General features: G+C 37.4%; 1 protein-coding gene across 7 annotated transcripts in view; it reads left to right on the plus strand.

The window, feature by feature from the left end:
* Positions 1–19,512, plus strand: part of MSH3 (mutS homolog 3) — a 190,936-nt gene that overhangs the window by 159,649 nt on the left and 11,775 nt on the right. For all 7 annotated transcript variants that reach the window (XR_007152176.1, XM_047858749.1, XM_047858760.1 and 4 more), the window contains one exon: positions 15,969–16,155. Coding sequence is in view for 6 of the 7 variants with exons in the window: in XM_047858749.1 (XP_047714705.1) it covers positions 15,969–16,155 (187 nt within the window). In the remaining variant the exon portion in view is untranslated. The remainder of the gene's footprint in view (positions 1–15,968; positions 16,156–19,512) is intronic.

A 19,512-nucleotide genomic window follows, 5' to 3' on the forward strand; every position in this document is an offset into this window, starting at 1 on the left:
AGAGAGAGAGAGAAAGGGAGGGGAGGGGAGGGGCAGAGAGGGAGACACAGAATCCGAAGCAGGCTTCAGGCTCTGAGCTGTCAGCACGGAGCCTGATGGTGGGCTCGAACCCACGAACTCTGAGATCATGACCTGAGCTGAAGACAGACACTTAACTGACTGAGCCACTCAGGTACCCCTCGCATGTTTATTTTTTTTAATGTTTGTTTATTTATTTTAAGAGACAAAGAGCACACACAAATGGGAGAGGCAGAGAGAGAACAGGCTGCACGCTGTTAGCACAGAGCCCTATGTGGCACTCAGACTCACAAACTGTGAGATCATTACCTGAGCCAAAATTAGGAGTTGGACACTCAACATACTGAGCCACCCAGGTGCCCCAGTCTCGCATGTTTTTTTTTTTTTTTCAACGTTTATTTTATTTTTGGGACACAGAGAGACAGAGCATGAACGGGGGAGGGGCAGAGAGAGAGGGAGACACAGAATCAGAAACAGGCTCCAGGCTCTGAGCCATCAGCCCAGAGCCCGACGCGGGGCTCGAACTCACGGACCGCGAGATCGTGACCTGGCTGAAGTCGGACGCTTAACCGACTGCGCCACCCAGGCGCCCCAAGTCTCGCATGTTTTAATGGCTGCACTGGATCTGCTGTTCAGAGATTCCTTGTTTCTTTAACCTCAGAGACCTCCATCTGGGATGCACTGCTTTAGTGTAAGGACCCTGTTCCCTGTCTTTTCTTCTGTTCTTATTCCCTTTCCTGTTTTAATTGAAAGGAGTCTGCATGGACCACATTCATTTATATCCTAGATCCTTACTAGAATATGGTCTAATATTATGCTGTTACAGTTTTCATTCATTTATTGTGAAATAATTCAGACATAGGACAGTCCCATAGGTAAATACCACCCTAGTAAAGTAATAGAACATTTTGCCAATGCTATTGAACCCGTAATCCTCCCTGATTCTTTTCCCCTCCACCCCATCTAGAGGAACTGCCCTTTTGTCTTTTTTTTAATGTTTATTTAATTTGAGAGAAAAAGAGAGCGGGGGAGGGGCAGAGAGGTTCAAACCTTGAACCTGAGCCAAAATCAAGAGTTGGGCCCTTAACCAACTGAGTCACCCACGTGCCCTGGAACTACCTTTCTTGACTAGTTTTCATCCCATGCATTTCTCTATATTTTTACTCCCTGGGTATGTTTTTTGAGGAACACTTTCTACGTATCACACCACACTGTGTATTCTTTTGCACTTGGCTTCCCCCTCCCATGTTATATTTATGAAATTCACCCATATGGATATGTATAATTCTAGTTTACTCATTTTTCTATAATTATGGTATTCTATTGTATGCATCTACCACAGTTTATCCATTTTCCTTGATTGGTATTTAACATGATTCAAATTTGTTGCAAATGCAGACAATACTGATACTTGTCTTACATGTGTTTTCTGGTGCGTATGAACGAGTTTTCTGAATTGAGGCTATCATTTAGGAGTGGGACTATGGAGTGTAAGGAATGTGCATCTTTCTTGTTCTTCAAGGGGGCTGGGGCAGTTTAGAATCCTGCTGGCCGTGGGTAAAAGTTTGTACTCGTGCTTTAAAATTAAAGAGACATACCCATTTGATGATGTTTCTATATAGTCTCCAAAATTGCTCATAAGGAAATTTTCATTTTTATTTACTGACCTTTACATGGAGTGCCATCTGATAAGTCATTTTTTGTTCATGCTAGGAAATTGTTTTCCCTCCATGTGCATGCTGTGCCTGTTTACAAAAAGACTTGAAGCGATTTATTGGCCTTCTCTGACAAACTGCCAGGCCTCCTGTCATCAGCCAATGGCTGCTTCCTCTTTAATTCCTTTTTGTCTTGCCTGCCAAGAAAGCAAGAGCTAAATTCAAGGCTCAGGTGCAGAAACAAATTTGGTTTAATTTTCCCCCTTCTCTTCTTGCATGGGAGTATTTCTCTAACATGGTTCTTATAACAGCTGCATGAGAACCATAGAGATGCTTGTTTATGATTAATGTTTAAAACTTTCTAAGCCCTGTATCAGAGACCTATTAAATTGGAATTGCAAGGATGAGACCACAAAATTAGCATTTTCAAAGCTCATGCACAAATATGCTGTCTCAAATGTGAGGACCTACTGTCTGGCTTAAAATCTTAGTTTCATATTCATTGTAATTCTTCCACCATAAATATGTTGTTATTGTAAATCACTTCAAATTTTTTTTTGTACTCAATGTAAGAAATATTGGAAGTCTAGCAGAGTGAGACATATGCATAAAATTTGTCTCCAAATTTTATCTTTAAATTGGTTGTTTTCATATTAATGATTGAACATTTACAGCACTGGGTTTAAATTCATTAATTGCATAAATACTCATCGAGTGCCTACTATGTGCTGTGCACTGTGCCATGAGAAGAATAAATAAATTTTTGAAAAGCTGCAAACAGACAGGATGCTTTAGGAATATTTTTTCTGAATGTTGTAATCTTGTATAATCCTTTCCCTAAGAACATTACTTTTAAAAAGTCAAATTTTGGGCTCTTTCCATAATTTGGCTATTGTTGAAAGTGCTGCTATAAACATTGGGGTACAAGTGCCCCTATGCATCAGCACTCCTGTATCCCTTGGGTAAATTCCTAGCAGTGCTGTTGCTGGGTCATAGGGTAGGTCTATTTTTAATTTTTTGAGGAACCTCTCCACACTGTTTTCCAGAACGGCTGCACCAGTTTGCATTCCCACCAACAGTGCAAGTGGGTTCCTGTTTCTCCACATCCTCTCCAGCATCTATGTCTCCTGATTTGTTCATCAACTGATGAATGGATAAAGAAATTGTGGTTTATATGCACAATGGAATACCACGTGGCAATGAGAAAGAATGAAATATAGCCTTTTGTAGCAATATGGATGGAACTGGAGAGTGTTATGCTAAGTGAAATAAGTCATACAGAGAAAGACAGATACTGTATGTTTTCACTCTTATGTGTATCCTGAGAAACTTAACAGAAGACCATGGGGGAGGGGAAGGAAAAAAAAAAGTTAGGGAGGGAGGCAAACCATAAGAGACTCTTAAAAACTGAGAATAAACTGAGGGTTGATGGGGAGTGGGAGGGAGGGGAGGGTGGGTGATGGGCATTGAGGAGGGCACCTGTTGGGATGAGCACAGGGTTTTGTATGGAAACCAATTTGACAATAAATTTCATATTAAAAAAAAAAAGTGCAGGGCGCCTGGGTGGCTCAGTCGGTTAAGCGTCCGACTTCGGCTCAGGTCATGATCTCGCGGTCCGTGAGTTCGAGCCCCGCGTCAGGCTCTGGGCTGATGGCTCAGAGCCTGGAGCCTGCTTCCCATTCTGTGTCTTCCTCTCTCTCTGCCCCTCCCCCGTTCATGCTCTGTCTCTCTCTGTCCCAAAAATAAATAAACGTTAAAAAAATTTAAAAAAAAAAAGTGGAACTTTGGCAAACATATACACTTGGCTCTAATTAGTATTTATGTATTAGTGTTTGTATATATATTTATCAGTGAAATATTTCTAGACACTTATTTCTAAGGATCATTAACATCTTTGAGTGCATCCCTGGAATAAGATCTCTTGTTTGTTATCCTGATAAATGTAGGCTTAAACCTTATTCACCATTTTAGACTCAGTAATTAAGTTTTAGAAAAGCAATGAATTATTAAGTCTGGCTTGAAAAAAAAAAAGCAAAACACTTGGCTTCTCTCAGCATAATTTATTGCCATTTATGTCACTTAAATGTTGGTAGAAAGGGATATTTACATTAAGCGGTCCTTGGTTAATAAGTTGCATGCCATGCTACCCATGTAAACCCTCTTATGGCCCCTCAGTTCAGGAATGCTGTGTACTCACGAGTGTGTTTATTTTGAGAGAGAATTAAAGTGTAATAGGCGTTTGAATACTTAACTTATTTCAGGTATTTGCATTTGTGAGGATGATAACTGATTTGTTTGTCCAGTTGAGTTTAAGTCCATGAATATTGATTGAGCACCTAGGTGGAGTACTTGTACTCTATTAAATATGTATATAATGTATATTTATGTATATTTAATAGATATTTAACATGTATATATATCCTAATGTGTGTGTGTGTGTGTGTGTGTCTGTCTGTCTGTCTGTCCTCCTAAGACAGAAAGAAAACCCCTTGAATCAGTGCATGTCTTCTAGTTGGTAGTAAATACTAGCACTAAAAATCACACGATAAATGATATTTTACTAAATGAGTAGGCTGTTATGAATTCTATTGGCATCAAAAGTGTTGCCTGTGAGTATCTCTGTGGTTTATTTAGTTCCCGCAGCTGTGTTTGGCAAACAGGAGATGCCTCACTTCATCTTTTTGCTAGGAAGTGGTTGTATGAATTTAATACTTCAGAGTCACCTGAGGATTTGGTTTGGTTTGAAATCCATATCCCAGGCAGTTCTCCTGAAGGCAGATCTCCTGGAGATAGTGCTGTAATTAATTGGTATGATGAGGGGGCTCTTAGAGTCTGTCCATACTTAAGAACCTCTGCAAGTGACTCTAAAACATATCCAGATTTAGGAGCCATTGTTCAGTTTACAGAAGGGACAGCAGAATCCAAGAGATGGTGATTTGCCTGAGTTCTTAATGTGTATTTAACTATAAGGCGGCATCCTTTGGTTGTGTCAGGTTCCCCTTTAGTAATCTTATTAATTAATCTGATTAATCTTACCATGATGACTGATGAATCTTACCTTTCTTTTTATGGCCTTAATCATTTGTGGCTTTCACAGATATGGTTACAGTTGGGAAATAACATTTTCTCTGTTAATTATTTTCCTCTGAAATTCTTGGGACTTTCCCAAGGAGTGGACTTGAAGATGTGTTAGAGAGTAATTTGCCCAGTCAGCACTTCCTGGGGTCTCTTTGATAGGAAAATGCCTGTGCCCTTCCTAAGTGGCCTGCATGTGTTTGTAGATGTTTTCAGTGAACGTGGTTTCCTGAGAACCAACACAAGTTTGGCATTTTCCTGGATTGCCATCTCGATTCTCAGCAATGTTTCCATTGAAATCGAAAGATTGGTGCAGTGTTCTTTGTTTGGTTATATTTGCAGTTCAGTGTTACAACTTGTATAAATTAATTTTAAATACTATAATGTGAACTGATTGCAACTGTTAGTAGAAACAATTATATTAAACTTTCTTCTTGTCTTTTATAATAATTTCATTGTTGCTAATAAAGTGATTGCTAAAAGAAAGCTGGTTTTTTAACCTGGTAATTACCATCTTTTTGCCTTGTCTCAACATAATGATACAGTAAAGTATTTATCATTTGGGATTTTTAAAAATAAAATTTATTTTCTAATTGCACTGTAAAGCTTGTTTGTTGTGCAAAATATAAATATAGAAAAGCTCAAAAAAGAAATTTAAATCACCTGTAATTCTACTGCGTGGAAATCGTTGTTGTTTAGGTATATGGCTTTCCAGACTCTTAAAATGAATCCATGTAGTGCTAAAGCATTTGTGATTTCATTCCATTTCTGGTTAATGTTTATGTTTAATTAAATGTAACACAGATCTGCTACTTCATATTTTTATGACTTTTAAGAACTACACAATATCTACACATCTTATAATAATTGGTATCTTTTTGTAGCTTTTTCCTTGGACTTTTTTTATTTCTACTTCTTATACTGCCCTTCTCAAAAGTTAGAATACTTTGTTATTTAGATTATTTCCCTTTTATAAATTTGCAAAATATAGAAAAAATAAAAGCTTAGACATGTAGACAGTACAGAATTCTGTTAACTCTTTAGCAAAGTGAAGTAAAGAGGAACATCTTCAATTTCAAAAAGAAGGCAAAATCAGCTAACGTAAAAGTCCTCCTCTGTAGAGCACTTAGAAGACAAGTAAGGTATTCCCCTTACATGAGGAAGCTGGAATAGGCAAACTCATAGGGACAAAAGGTAGAATAGAGATTACCACAGGCCTCATGCGAAGGAGAGCATAGGGAGTTTGTTTTTTAATGAGTATAGAATTTCTGTTTTGGGGTATTGAAAAGGATCTGGTAATGGATAGTGGTGATGGCTGCACAACATTCGAATGTGCTTAATGCCACTGACTTGTATACCTGAAAAATGTCAACTGGTTGTGTGTGTGTGTGTGTGTGTGTGTGTGTGTGTGTGCGCGCGCGCGCACGCATGCGCACGCGTGCATATAACCACAATCTTGAAAGCACTCAAATGTGTCAAAAAGTCCTAATGCAATATAGTAATTGTTGCCTCTATGTAATAATTTTGATATTTAAGCTCTAGTACTGATCATTCAATATGAAAAATTCTTTTTCTTTGTTTATTGCAGCACTTCTCCCTTTTGCTAGCATTTTCCTTGTGTAAGACCCAGAAATTGTGATTTGAGGGGACAGAGGTCCAGCCCATTAGCTACCATTGAAAAACATCTAGAATGTTATCTCAAAATATCAAGATCTCATAAAAACAAATTCTTGTTCAAATTTTCATATAAGTGTTCTTTATTTTAGAAACTGATACAAAAAAGTATTAATTTCTTGTCTCCATTAATGCTTTATTAAGCTTTGTTGACCTATATAAGGGTAATAGGCGAGGAGGGAGTAGGGGATTAGAAAGATTAGTCAGCCGCCACTCCTAAAAATATCAGAGTGATTTTTTTTCTTAATCACATAACTGTAACCTGTGTACTTGGAGCAAAATAACTCTAAGATGAAATCTAAAGAATGTGTTTTCCATTTTTTACTACTTTGAATATATAGACAGAATTATACTAATTCCATGTTCTAGAATTCCTTAAATCTCTAACATATTTTAACTTTTGGAGAATTTCAGAATCGTTATCCAGTATTATGTTTTGTGAAATGCTCGTTGAATTAATAAAACATTATAAAAACTTCTTTAATGTATACTATCTTCAAAAGTGTATTTTTGGTAATTTACTGGGATATATTCAATATAGCAGGATAATAAGAGATAGAATGGTATCTAAAGACACTGGAACTGAGAGAAAGTAAGTGTAGAAACATAAGATAAAGTGCGAGTTGTTATTTGTTATTATAAGGTGTTATTCAGTTATTAGTAATCATGATGAAAAGGAAAATGTGTTTAGTTATAAAATTCTGTGTCCATAAGAATTATATAAAGTCATTATACTGCTGAAATTTATTGGAAAAATAAATGGTATTTCTGAAGGGAAGTTAGCAGAAACTATTTTTATCAGTAAACCTTCCCCATAGTTTTAAGCGTACACTTTGTGTAGTAGCCTCAGTTACTGGTTAACAAGCTGGCATTTCTTCAGTGTCTGCTGGGCAGCATTGTTACTTGATCATCATGTGCTGAGGAAAAATAGAATTGTAATAGACAATTTGTTGCCTCCTAAGGCAGTGACTTTCAAACTGTTGTACAGGGTGTTTAGAGTCCCCCAAAGCCCCCTCTGGATGAGGAAAGATGGCCTAATAGTGCTGTGTCTTGACCAAATCAGCGCTCCTTTTATCTAATCGGTAGTGAGTTTCTTTGTGAAATTTAATTTGAGCTAGGGATTTAATGGATAAAAAGATATTTGAAAATCACTGGCCTAACAGTAGAGTTAGGACTGTTGCATAATAAAAATACATCTAAGAGCCCCTGAAATCTGGTCTCCTCTCCTTAAGGACAGAAATACCATGAGGCACGCTGGGTAATTCAGCTCCAAGCCAGAAACCTGAAGGCCTTTGTATTTTTTTCTTCTCTGTCACAAATTTACTATGTCACCTTGGGAAAGTCACTTGATATCCGAAGTGTTTGCCCTCATGTGTTAAATGGTGGTGTAAAACGATCACTACCAATTTAGCCAGCAGCACGACTTTTTTGACTCTTTTGGCTTGCTGATAGGAAATGCTTTGCTATCATACAGGCTCTTCCCTTCTGTCAAAGTGGAAGGGACCATTGGAGAAAGAAGTGGCCCAGTTCTCTGTAGGGAATGTGAACATAAGAAAAAAACATTAGTGGAAGGGAGAGTAAATCTGTCTGTACCAATCATATTTTGGTGTGTACATCCCTTCTAGTCAGACTGGTCCCATAGGACAAATTCAGTGAGAGCAAAGGCTTTGGATAAAAGGTGACCGAGAGGTTTTCTGGGCCCTGATGCTAAGATCAATAGAGAACAATTTGTGGTCATCAGTGATAAAATCTAAGAGGGTCAGGATGGAGAATGGGTGATTTGTTAGTTTTGTCAGTTAGAAAGGCCCTGAAGACCTTAGCAAGGGTAAAGGGTAGTTTGGATAAGCACAAAGTAAATAGCATTTTAAAAAATTAATCTTCACCAGCATGGCTTGACTTTACCACTAAAAATTTAGCATAGCTTAAGCATTTGTACATCATATAGGTTATAATGAACAGTAAAATTTGGACTTACTCTTGTATTTATTAATTTTTAAATATTTTATTTTTGGGGGGGAGGGGCAGATAGAGAGTGGGACAGAGGATCCAAAGTGGGCTCTGTGCTGACAGCAATAAGCTCAACGTGGGGCTCAAACTCACGAATTTTGAGACCATGACATGAGCCGAAGTCAGATGCTCAGCTGACTGAGCCACCCAGGTGCCCCTGGAGTTACTGTTTTAAATGCAGTGTTTTAAAATTGAGTGGAAAATACAAGTGAATACTATCAAGATTGTGTGCTAATTTTTAATTACTGGGTACCATATAATTGTAATAAACATTCCATGAAAATATTAGAAGTTAATTTTTTATGTCCTTTAAACACTTATGCTCCTTAGAATGTGTACATTGTGATGTTAGAATAAACTCAGTGACAATGTGCAAAGATAACCCTGATTTATACCGAAGCACAAAGGAAAACAGATGTTTAAATCCTTTCACTCTTTGAGACTTCTCCCACAAATGGTTAGTCAGCAATTCTCTTTTTTAACTTGAAGTTTAGACATTCATATAATTTGTTTACTCTTGAGTCATTTTGGCTGGGTAAGTTGTGTTACAAGCCTCGGAACAAATAATTTCAGCAGTTGAACATGACTGAGTCAGTTCATGTACAGGATGTATTGAAGATCCTGGTCCAAGATACTATGCTTAGCATTTGAGGGGAATGCAAAAGTAAGTGTAGCTTGTGGAAAACAAGGCCGTCAGTTTGTAGAAAAGAGAAGAGGGAAGATTATTCCAGGCTAAGGAAATAATGAGGGAAAACATTGAGGGATAAAGGTGTGTCGTATCAACTTTCTGAATATATACTAAGCACCACTGAATTATAAATACATTTTAAAGGGTGAGTTTGTGATGTGTGAATTAAATCTTGATAGAGTTGTTCTGCTTTAAAAGATATGTGGCATATATCAGGGAGCAAGTATGAATTGAGGTGGCAACAACATGGGGTCTAGGGACAGAAGGAGATGAGATTGGAGAGAGGTGACAGGTTTGGGGCCAGAGTTCTCAGAGGCCTTGGAAACCATGCTAGGAATTTAGGGTTTTATTTTCCAGACGTTAGGAAACCATTGTAAGTTTGTTTTCTTAAAAATTTATAAATATTAACTTATTTATTTCTCCTAACCATCCTAAGAAGTAGAAAAGCAGGCACTATTGTTGTTACTGTTTACAGATAGGGGAACCGAAGTGTCCTAGCTGGGATTTGTATACTTAGCTATTATCGTCCTGCCGCCTCTTGGATAGTACTGACTCATTTGGTATGTACATGAAGCAGTTGTCAGTGATTTACTCAACAATTAGTAATAAGATTTTTTTAAAAAGTACATACGAGCTTTTACAGTCATTCATGTTAACATGAACTCTTAACTAACATTGCATAAAAAGCTCTTGTCCAATTTGAGACACCTTGTTTTTCTTATACATTTCCAAAAATTCTTTTACTGTGGTAAGAACAGTTTGGGGCACCTGGGTGGCTCAGTCAGTTGGCCATATGGCTTCAGCTCAGGTCATGATCTTGCAGTCCAGTCCATGGGTTCAAGCCCCACGTCAGGCAGAGCCTGGAGCCTGCTTTTAGATTCTGTCTTCCTCCCTCTCTCTCTCTCTCTCTCTCTCTCTCTCTCTCTGCCCCTCCCCCACTTATGCTCTGTTCTCTCTCAAAAATAAATGATAAAAAAATTTTAAGAAAAATAAGAGGGTGGGCCCTTAGAGGTTTACTATGTCAACTTACCCGTTTTATGGATGAGGAAGCTAGGACCACACAGAAAAAGTACCTAACTTGGCTAAGATGACACAGTACTTAGTGACCAAGACAGGACAAGAGTGCTGGTCTCTTCACTCAAGGTATCACTCTTCTACCATATTTAGCTACCTTACATAATTTATAAATTCCATGACTTTTTAAAAGTTTTCACTCCATCTTATAGACTAGAACTTCCTTTTTCAGTATGACAGTTAATTTTTTAATGCCAAAAAACAGATATATAGAAAGTTCAAGTTCAAGGCCTAAGGCCTAAAATAAGAATTCACATATCTCTAGTGACTAAAAGTCAGCCTTTCAGAACATCTCTATTGTGTAAAATGTGATTTGCTTCTTTAAATGTAAATTTAAGTGACCTTATCTATATACATATATCTATATTTATTGACTCTGTATTTTATTTTGAACTGATTCCTAAAGGCACCTCAGTGATAGTAATGAAATGAACACTTACACAGCCATGTTAGGCCAATATTTCCTACATGTCTTAATCCACTGGAATTGGGAAAGAAGACTTTATTCAATAATCTTTTATTCTCTATTTTTGTATCAGATGTTTTGCTAGGTGCTTGGAAGAAGAGAAAGGGTCACTAACTGACCAGTAACCCCCCACCCTGAGACAATAACTCTAAACATGTAATAACTTTCTATATTTTATTCTGCACAGGCAGTTTTTAATAAAAATGACCTAATATAACATTATTTTTAAGTTTACTTATTTATTTTGAGAGAAAGAGAGTGAGCAAGCATGCATGTGTGCAAGCAGAGAGATAGAATCCCAAGCAGGCTCTGTACTGTCGGCATGGAGCCCAATGCAGGGTTCGATCCTACAACCCTGAGATCATGACCTGAGCTGAAATCAAGAGTTGAACGCTTACCCAACGGAGCCACCCAGGTGCCCCATAGTATAAATTTTTTAAAAAGTATACTTACGGGGGCACCTGGGTGGCTCAGTTGGTTGAGTGTCCAACTTCAGCTAAGGTTATGATCTCATTGTGAATTTGAGCCCCATATAGGGGCTTGCTGCTGTCAGCACTCATTCTGACCCTCCCCCACCCTCACTCTCTCTTTCTCTCTTTCTCAGAAATAAGTAAATACGTGTGTGTGTGTGTGTGTGTGTGTGTGTGTGTATGTAATTGTAGAAGCAATGCCTGTTATGGTAGAAAACAAACAGTACAGAGGGCACACAATTGAAAACTAAAAGGCTCTCCCCCTACTCCCCATCATCTCTGGCACAGAACTAGCCCTGTGCAGTAGGCAGTCACTCTGAGGGTTCCTGATTTTGTTCTGCTGGTAGTTAACATTACAATGTCTATAAAATATTCTTCCCTCTAATTTTAGATTTATTTACTTTAGACAATATCTGTTGAACTTCTGGCAACAAATACAAAGAAATCATTTATCAATCCAAGACCCTTCCAGTTGTTAAAGCTGTTCTTACTTTTACCTTTCCAAAAGGTCCCAACATCTGCCCTGCTGTAATTCTCTTGTTCTCTTTCATAGGCTAGTTTACAAATAGAAGGACCCAATAGTCAACATTTGTATTATTAGGATTCATGTATATGTTACATCCACATTCACTGGAGAGCTTAAGAAGTATGTAATCCTTAAGGCGTTGGACTATCATAGGGGCTCCTCTTAGGCATCCCTCCTTTAAAATTCTCATTTCTTCCCAGCTTTTTTCACTTCTGTTATTCCCTGTAGTTCATGTTTTTCTCTTGAATGCTATTTTCTCTTCTGTATCTCTCTTTGAGCAGTTTTTTCATGAGGACTCATGGTGGCTACTTTTCTGAGTTCTTCAGAGTCTAAAATAAGCTTTATTTTGTCTTCATATCTGTTTTGGAAGTTTAAATGAATATAAACTTTCAGATTTTAAATGTAAGGGAATTGTTCCCTTATCTTCTAGTTTGGCATTCATTGTAGGTAAGGAGTTTGATAGCATCTTATTTTCATCCCTTTGTTAGTAATGTTTTTCCTCTCTTCTCTCTCTCTCTCTCTCCCTCCCTCTCTCTCTCTCTGAAGTGTTCAGGATTTTTAATTTATTTTTATTGTTTTTTTTAAATGTTTACTTATTTATTTTTGAGAGAGGGCACAAGCAGGAGAGGGGCAGAAAGAGAGGAAGACACAGAATCTGAAGCAGGCTGCAGGCTCTCAGCTGTCAGTGCAGAGCATGATGCAGGGCTTAAACCCACAAACTGTGAGATCATGACCTGAGCCAAAGTCTGATGCTTAACCGACTGAGCCACCCAGGTACCCCTGAAGTGTTCGGGATTTTTAAAAAATTCCTGTCGTTTCTTAAATTTTACCAGTGTGTTTCTGGGTGTAAGTCTTTTATTAATCTTATTCAGCATTTTGTGGAAACTTTTCACTTGAAGATGCATGCCTTATTTCAGTTTAGCAGTAATTTCTTCTATGATATTACTACTTTTGTTGTGTCTGCCTTCTGTACTTCCTATTGGGTGGACTTTAAGCCCTTAGGAACTGGCCTCCATGTTAAAATTATTTGTGTGTATTTTTCAGTCCTTGATGTATTCACTGTGCTGAGATATTTCTTTGAATTTATCTTTCAGATTAAAATCTTGGTCCTCCACAGTATCTAATTTTAATCCCGCCTATACAGTGAATTTTTTCAGTGATCATATTTTTAATTTACAAGATTTTTTTGTTCTCCAGCTGTTCCTTTTTTTGGTGGGCTGTTTTATTTTAAGGCTGCAGTTTCTTAATCTTTCTGAGGCTACCAAATAGAGGTTTTGTTTGTTTTAATTCTGTTCTTTGAATTGTATTTTTATTCATTTCCTTTGTGGTAGTTGTTTTGTTGGTTGTTCTCAGTCCTCGTCTTTCCTACCATTCGTTTTCTTCAACTGTCCTCAAATTTTTCTTTAATTTTGGATGCTGTCCATCTGTCTGAACGGAACACTGCTTCAGGTGCTGTAAACACTGACGTGGCTCAGCAGTTGGGTAGGTCTCTTTGCCTAGCAGATCCCTCCACCGAATCTAAACACTTTCTGGTGACCTAGTGTTTTCACATATGTTGTGACCATTTTTCAGTGTCTAATTTCTAAGTGTACCAGTTCTACTGGTTGCATAGCTTTCCACCCAAGTATTATTGCTCTTTCTCTTTTCCTTAGGCATTTGCTTTTTCCAGTTTTTCACTAGATAACATTAAGAAACATATTTGTACACACATTTTTCATACCTCTGTGATAATTTCCACAGCATTAATTCCTAGAGTGAAATTTATGGGTCATGAAAAACTTCTGACAGACGTTGCTAAATTGTGTTTTGGGAGGTTGTAACAACTCTCAGTCTCACATAAGAATATCCTTTTCCCTACACTCTTGACAGTGGTAGATGTTATCATTCTTGTTACTCTCTTTGCTAATTGCATATGTAAGACAGCATTTTATTCCTGTTTGAATTTGCATAATATGTGAGTATTTTCATTAGTTTTTGTGTGTGTGAATTGACTCTTATCCTTTGCCTATCTCTCTTTTGGAATGTTTACCATTTTGTTTAGCTTTATGAAAGTCCTTTTTTTAGGAATATTAACCCTTTGTTATATGTGTTGCAAATATGTTTGTCAGTTTGTGGTGTTTGCTGTACACGTTTTGGTGCTAAGTTTATAACGTCACCTACCTACCTATCCAGAGATTAAATTTCACCTGTAAGTGTTGGTATGGTTTCTTTTTTTTTTACATTAAACTTTTAAATTCATGTAAATTTATTTTGGAATATGGTTTGAGTAGTGGCATACCTGTTGTTTTTTTTTTCTCCTGAAACAACCAGTTAGCTAGCATGTTTTTTATTGACTGATCATTCATTCTTTCCTCCCTTCCTGATTTGAAATCTCTTCCTTATCATATACTAAGTGTTTTATGTGTGTATGTGTGTATCTGCCTAAAAATATCTTCCCAAGAGCACCCTACGGTTCATGAAATTTCTAACCAGACCACTCTGTTACCATACTGTTTCTAGAAAGCACTGAAGCGTAATACTTAAACTATTATATTACATTTTTTTAATGTTTATTTATTTATTGTTGAGGGAGAAAGGACAGAAGCAGGGGAGGGGCAGAGAGAGAGAAGGAGACACAGAATCTGAAGTGGGCTCCAGCCTCTGAGCTGTCAGCATAGAGCCTGCTGTGGGGCTTGAACTCACAAACTGTGAGATCATGAATGAACCTGAAATCAGATGATTAACTGACTCAGCCACCCAGGCACCTCATAAACTATTATATTAAAATCTTACTCAGTGCTTGCCTGTTATTCTAATTCTTGACAACCGAAGACCTTCCCCCCAATATTTGCCTTATCAGAGCATTTTGTTATCAGTTAAAGATTTATTCTTTTTGTCAGCTTGCAACCTGTCAGGAATAAAAGCAACCATGTTAAATGAGGGTAAACATGATTCTGAAGAATTCAGAGTGGTTTCAGAGATAGGAAACTTTAATCTTGCTTTTTGGTGGGGAGAAATACCAATAAACATTGACAATTGAGATAAATAACAGTATTTGAACTTTGAGGAAATAGCCAAAATGCTCATAAGTTAGCAACATTTCAGAAATTATGTCTTACAGTTATTGATTTTAAAATGGATAAAATTAAAACACTTTCAGTAAAACTAAATGCCACTAATTTCTAAATTCCACTGATTCCTGGAGCAGTTCTCCTAAGGCTCTGCATATCTGTGGGGAAAACATTATACTTCATTCTCCCTGCCCAGAACAAGACTCAAGCCCAGAGATGGGTAAGGCTGGATTTCACCATGAATTTCCCCAGAAAGAAAAGGTACCATTATGCTGCTGTATGTAGGTGACATGTGAACTACTGTAGCAAAACTACATGGATGAAGGTATTTTGCTGAGAAAATAGTTACCAGAATTCACAAAGCTGGTTAGCGGGTCAAACACCTGAAATCTAGGTTTTGCTATTAACTGTATGACCTGGAGTGGCTGTTGCTTAATGATTCTACCCCCTCCCCCCACCTTTTTTAAAGAATCCTTTTGGACTAAATAGACATTTTCCCAAATGTGTTCTGTAGACCATTATTGCCACAGTTACCTTGGGAGTGGTAGGTGTCCACAGTTAAGTGAGTTAGACAAATGCTAAATAGTAGATACTTTTCTAGAAACTGCACAATGTGTGGTAGAATATTAAAGGATCACAGAAGTCTTACAGGAAAGAAACTCTTACATCTTTTGCATCCATTTCATGACATCCCTAAGAACTATGTTCCATGAAGTCTACTTTAGGAACCTGTATTAGGTGTCAGAGATTACTAAACATTTGTGATTCTAATAAAAAGTTTTAGCTTCTATAGATAAATTATTTCAACATGGTACTTCAATTTGTAGTACCAAATCTTCTTGAGATACTAGGAAAAAGTCTTTAATTCTAGTACTCATAGATATTTAAACACAGCAACACAGAGAAGCATTATTTTCCCTTGTGAGTACCAAAATTCTGGTTTGGAGTGACTGCTCAGAAGGTAGGGTCATAGGTTTTCCTATTTTGGGGGAGCTCTGTCCAGTACCTCAGACTCTATCCACAGTGCTTCTAAAAGGTGCAGTTTAATGTTAGGCACACAGTGTTTCTAGAAGTTACCATTTGATGTTAGGCACTCTTTTATATCCAACACATGTTTTCTTTTGTCTAGTATGATTTCAGTTATTATTGGCTCAAAGTGTATAGACCCTTAGGGATCATTTATGTTTATTGTTCACAAAGTAATACTTGGCTTCCTAAAAATGAAATTCAGAGGAAAAATCAAGGTGTTTTTATTTTATTTGTAGGATGGGTGCTGCAGATAATATATATAAAGGGCAGAGTACCTTTATGGAAGAACTGACTGACACAGCAGAAATAATAAGACAGGCCACATCCCAGTCCTTGGTTATCTTGGATGAATTGGGAAGAGGAACAAGCACCCATGATGGAATCGCCATCGCTTATGCTACACTGGAGCATTTTATTAAAGATGTGAGTATCTTGTACACCTTTTTGTATGTGAATGGTACATAGTATCCAAATTGTTTTTCTGACCTCAGCTTCTAAATATTCAAAGTTATCTTTAATTATTATAATTGACTCTATACCTGTAATTCACCATTAAATCACTATACATTGAATTTAGATAGATTAGCACTGCATAATGTCTGTAATTCTTTGATGTGTCTTCTTTTGCTGAAGCAAATAAATCTGGTCAGTAGGATAATGGTCTCCTTGGCAATACTTCCGCCCAGAACTGTTTCTTATTATCCTTGGCAAACTAAATCAAGAGCAGAGACCCTGCCTGTCCCTCACCCACCTGCAACCCAATCCTTGAAGAAGACAAAAAGGAGATAGAGACATTTTTACCTGTGAAGTACATTTTTCAGCAATATCCTACAGGATCTTGAGAGAAGGCCTTTGATCTCTTATCTTTGTATCTTTCTGCTTCACTCCTTCAGTCCATGTCTGTTTTTTCCATAGTGCAGTTCTGAGCATCTCAGTGTGAAATTTTGTTTGTGTTGAATTCTCTATCCCTGTCATCTCCCTCAAACTCCCCCCCACCCTTTTTAAGTTTATTTATTTATTTATTTTGAGAGAGAGAGAGAGAGAGAGAGCAGGGGAGGAGGAGAGAAAGAGGGGAAGAGAGAACAAAGCAGGCTCTGAGCTGTGCAGAGCCCAAAATAGGACTCAAATACATGAACTGTGAGATCATGACCTGAGCCAAGATTCCGAGTTGGATGCTTAACCGACTGAGCCACCCAGGCACCCCTTCCCTTTATCAATGCTCTCTCCTCTCTCTGTTTGTTTTGGTCTCTCCCTATCTGTCTTCTTTTGACACCTGTCCTGTACCTAGTCTGTTCTAAGATTTTTCTATGTCTGTTTTGTTCTCCACTTTTTAAACACTTTTGTGTCTTTCCTCCATTTTCATCTTTTTCTGTCTTCCTTACATGACCAATACAAGCATATTTTTTATTCCTATTTCTTTGCAAAACATATAATACAAAAATAAACTCCCCTTTTCTTTAAACTTCTGTGATCCTCAGTTTTTGTTTGAACATTCAGTTGGATTACATAATTAATGATGGCATGTTTTCCACTTTAAAATAAGTACTTTTAACTTTGCTTTACAAAAATTCTTTATTTGCAAAAAGAGCTCAAGAACGTTTCTTTAATCATTTTAGAAACTGCATATCACACATTAGTAAAGTCCTATCATTGTCTCCAAAACACATTTTATTTACTTATTTCTGAAACATTAAGAGAAATTTTTTTTCTTAATGTTTATCTATTTATTTACTTTTGAGAGAGGGCATAAGCAGGGAAGAAGCAGAGAGACGGAGGGAGACATGGAATCTGAAGCAAGCTACAGGCTCTGAGCTATCAGCACAGACCCCAATGTGGGGCTTGAATCCACGAAGTATGAGATCATGACCTGAGCTGAAGTCATTCGCTCAACCGACTGAGCCACCCAGGCTCCCCTTATTTTGAAGCATATTTTAAATCTTCATTTAAGAGCCTTTAGGAATGAATTATGACAGAGTGGATTTGCCACCTCTGAGTTTCATTGTTCCTGCTGTATGGCTGCATATCAGTTAGTATGACTATATAACAAATTACCCCAAGACTAAATGCCTGAAAACAATAATAATCATCTGTTATTTCTCACGATGTCTGGAAGTAAGGAATTTGAGAGTAGCTTAGCTGGGGGGCTATGGCCCAGTGTCTCTCCTGAGGTTGCAGTCAAGTTGTCAGGCAAGGCTGGCATCATCTGAAGGCCTGACTGATAATGGAGGACCTTCTTCCATTGTGGCTCACTCGTTGCTGGCAAACTGGTGCTGGCGGTTCACAAGCGTGAACATTGGGAGGTGAAGAACTTGGTGGCTGTTTTGGGGGCTAGCTACCAAAAGCAGTTTGGCAATATCTTAAAGATCCGTTTAAGAACCCTTGGGAACAAATTATGACAGAATTAAATTTGTCACGTCTCTTCTCATTGCTTTTATAGCAGTTTTTTGACATCTTAAATATTAATGAAGAAAGTGTTATTTTTAGATAAAATTTATGTTAGAGGTAAGTCATTGAAGAGGATTCTTCTGGAGCAAGAATCTCTATGCTTTTTATGGATGAAAATCCTTATTTTCATGGTATCTTTTGATTGCCGACACTGGGAACAGAGATCAGAGAGGAGGAATTAAGAAGCTGTGTGTTTCGGCTGCAAGCTGAAAATGGCCTTGAGGAGAGCTGTGTTGTGACCCAAACCCTTAGGTCTTCTGGTTAGAAATGCCTATCAGCTCAGGGAATGGACATCCTTGAGACAGCTGGTCTGAAGACCCTTCAGGGCAGATTTTAAGAGCAGTTCATCAAAGAAATCCTGCCTTAATAGGTTTTTTCGCGGGGGGGGGGGGGGGGTGGTTGTTTTTTTTGTAATTGTTATAAGAGAGAAGGCACATGTTCTGACTTTTAATGAGGTGATTGGCAGATGAATCAGACCTGGAGTGCTTTGATTTAATTACCCTCTTCTGCTAATATTTAGACCAAGATTTGGCATTAGCTTCTTTTAAGATTTAAGAACTTTGGGATTTCTAGAATACATAATATGTGTGCTTTAAAATAATGCTTATTAAAAATCCACAAATCCATATTAATACTAACAAAACAAAAGTAAACTTTAAAATGATGGGATTAGGGTGAGGAGAAAGAAAAGCTCCTCTTTATAGAATACCAACTAATAAATACAGAGAGAATTTTTTAAAATCAGCATTTACGAGTCACTGCAATAATAACTCATTCAGGCAGTGATGAGCAATGGATGGTAAAACTTTTGGATGAAAGATTGTTGAGGAAGAGAATATTCACACAATCTCAAAGTACTACTCCACAGGTTATTTATTAATTACAAAGGAGAGAGGTGTTAGTATAGTGAAGAAATTTTCTGGGCACTTACTTAAACCAAATAAGCAAATTTATCATCCCCAATAATGGGTCAAATTGACATCATATGCCTCCTGATATGATGTGCTGAAATGAGTACATCACCCACATAAATATGTGTAATATTTCTGGCAGTAAGGTTTAAGCTTATTAGGAGGAAACAATCAGCCAAATCCAAATTGAGAGACATTATGCAAAACAACTCCTGGATATTTCAAAAACATTAATGTCATAAAGATGAAAAAGAAAGGCTAGGAACTCTTCTAGATTGATGGGGACTATAGAGACATGACTAAGTGCATGGCATGATCCTTGATTTTTTTTTTCTTTTTTTTTTTTTTTTTTAATTTTTTTCAACGTTTTTTTTTTTTTTTATTTATTTTTGGGACAGAGACAGAGCATGAGCGGGGGAGGGGC

This window comes from Prionailurus viverrinus, chromosome A1, assembly GCF_022837055.1.
Source record: "Prionailurus viverrinus isolate Anna chromosome A1, UM_Priviv_1.0, whole genome shotgun sequence".
Classification (NCBI taxonomy): Eukaryota; Metazoa; Chordata; class Mammalia; order Carnivora; family Felidae; genus Prionailurus; species Prionailurus viverrinus.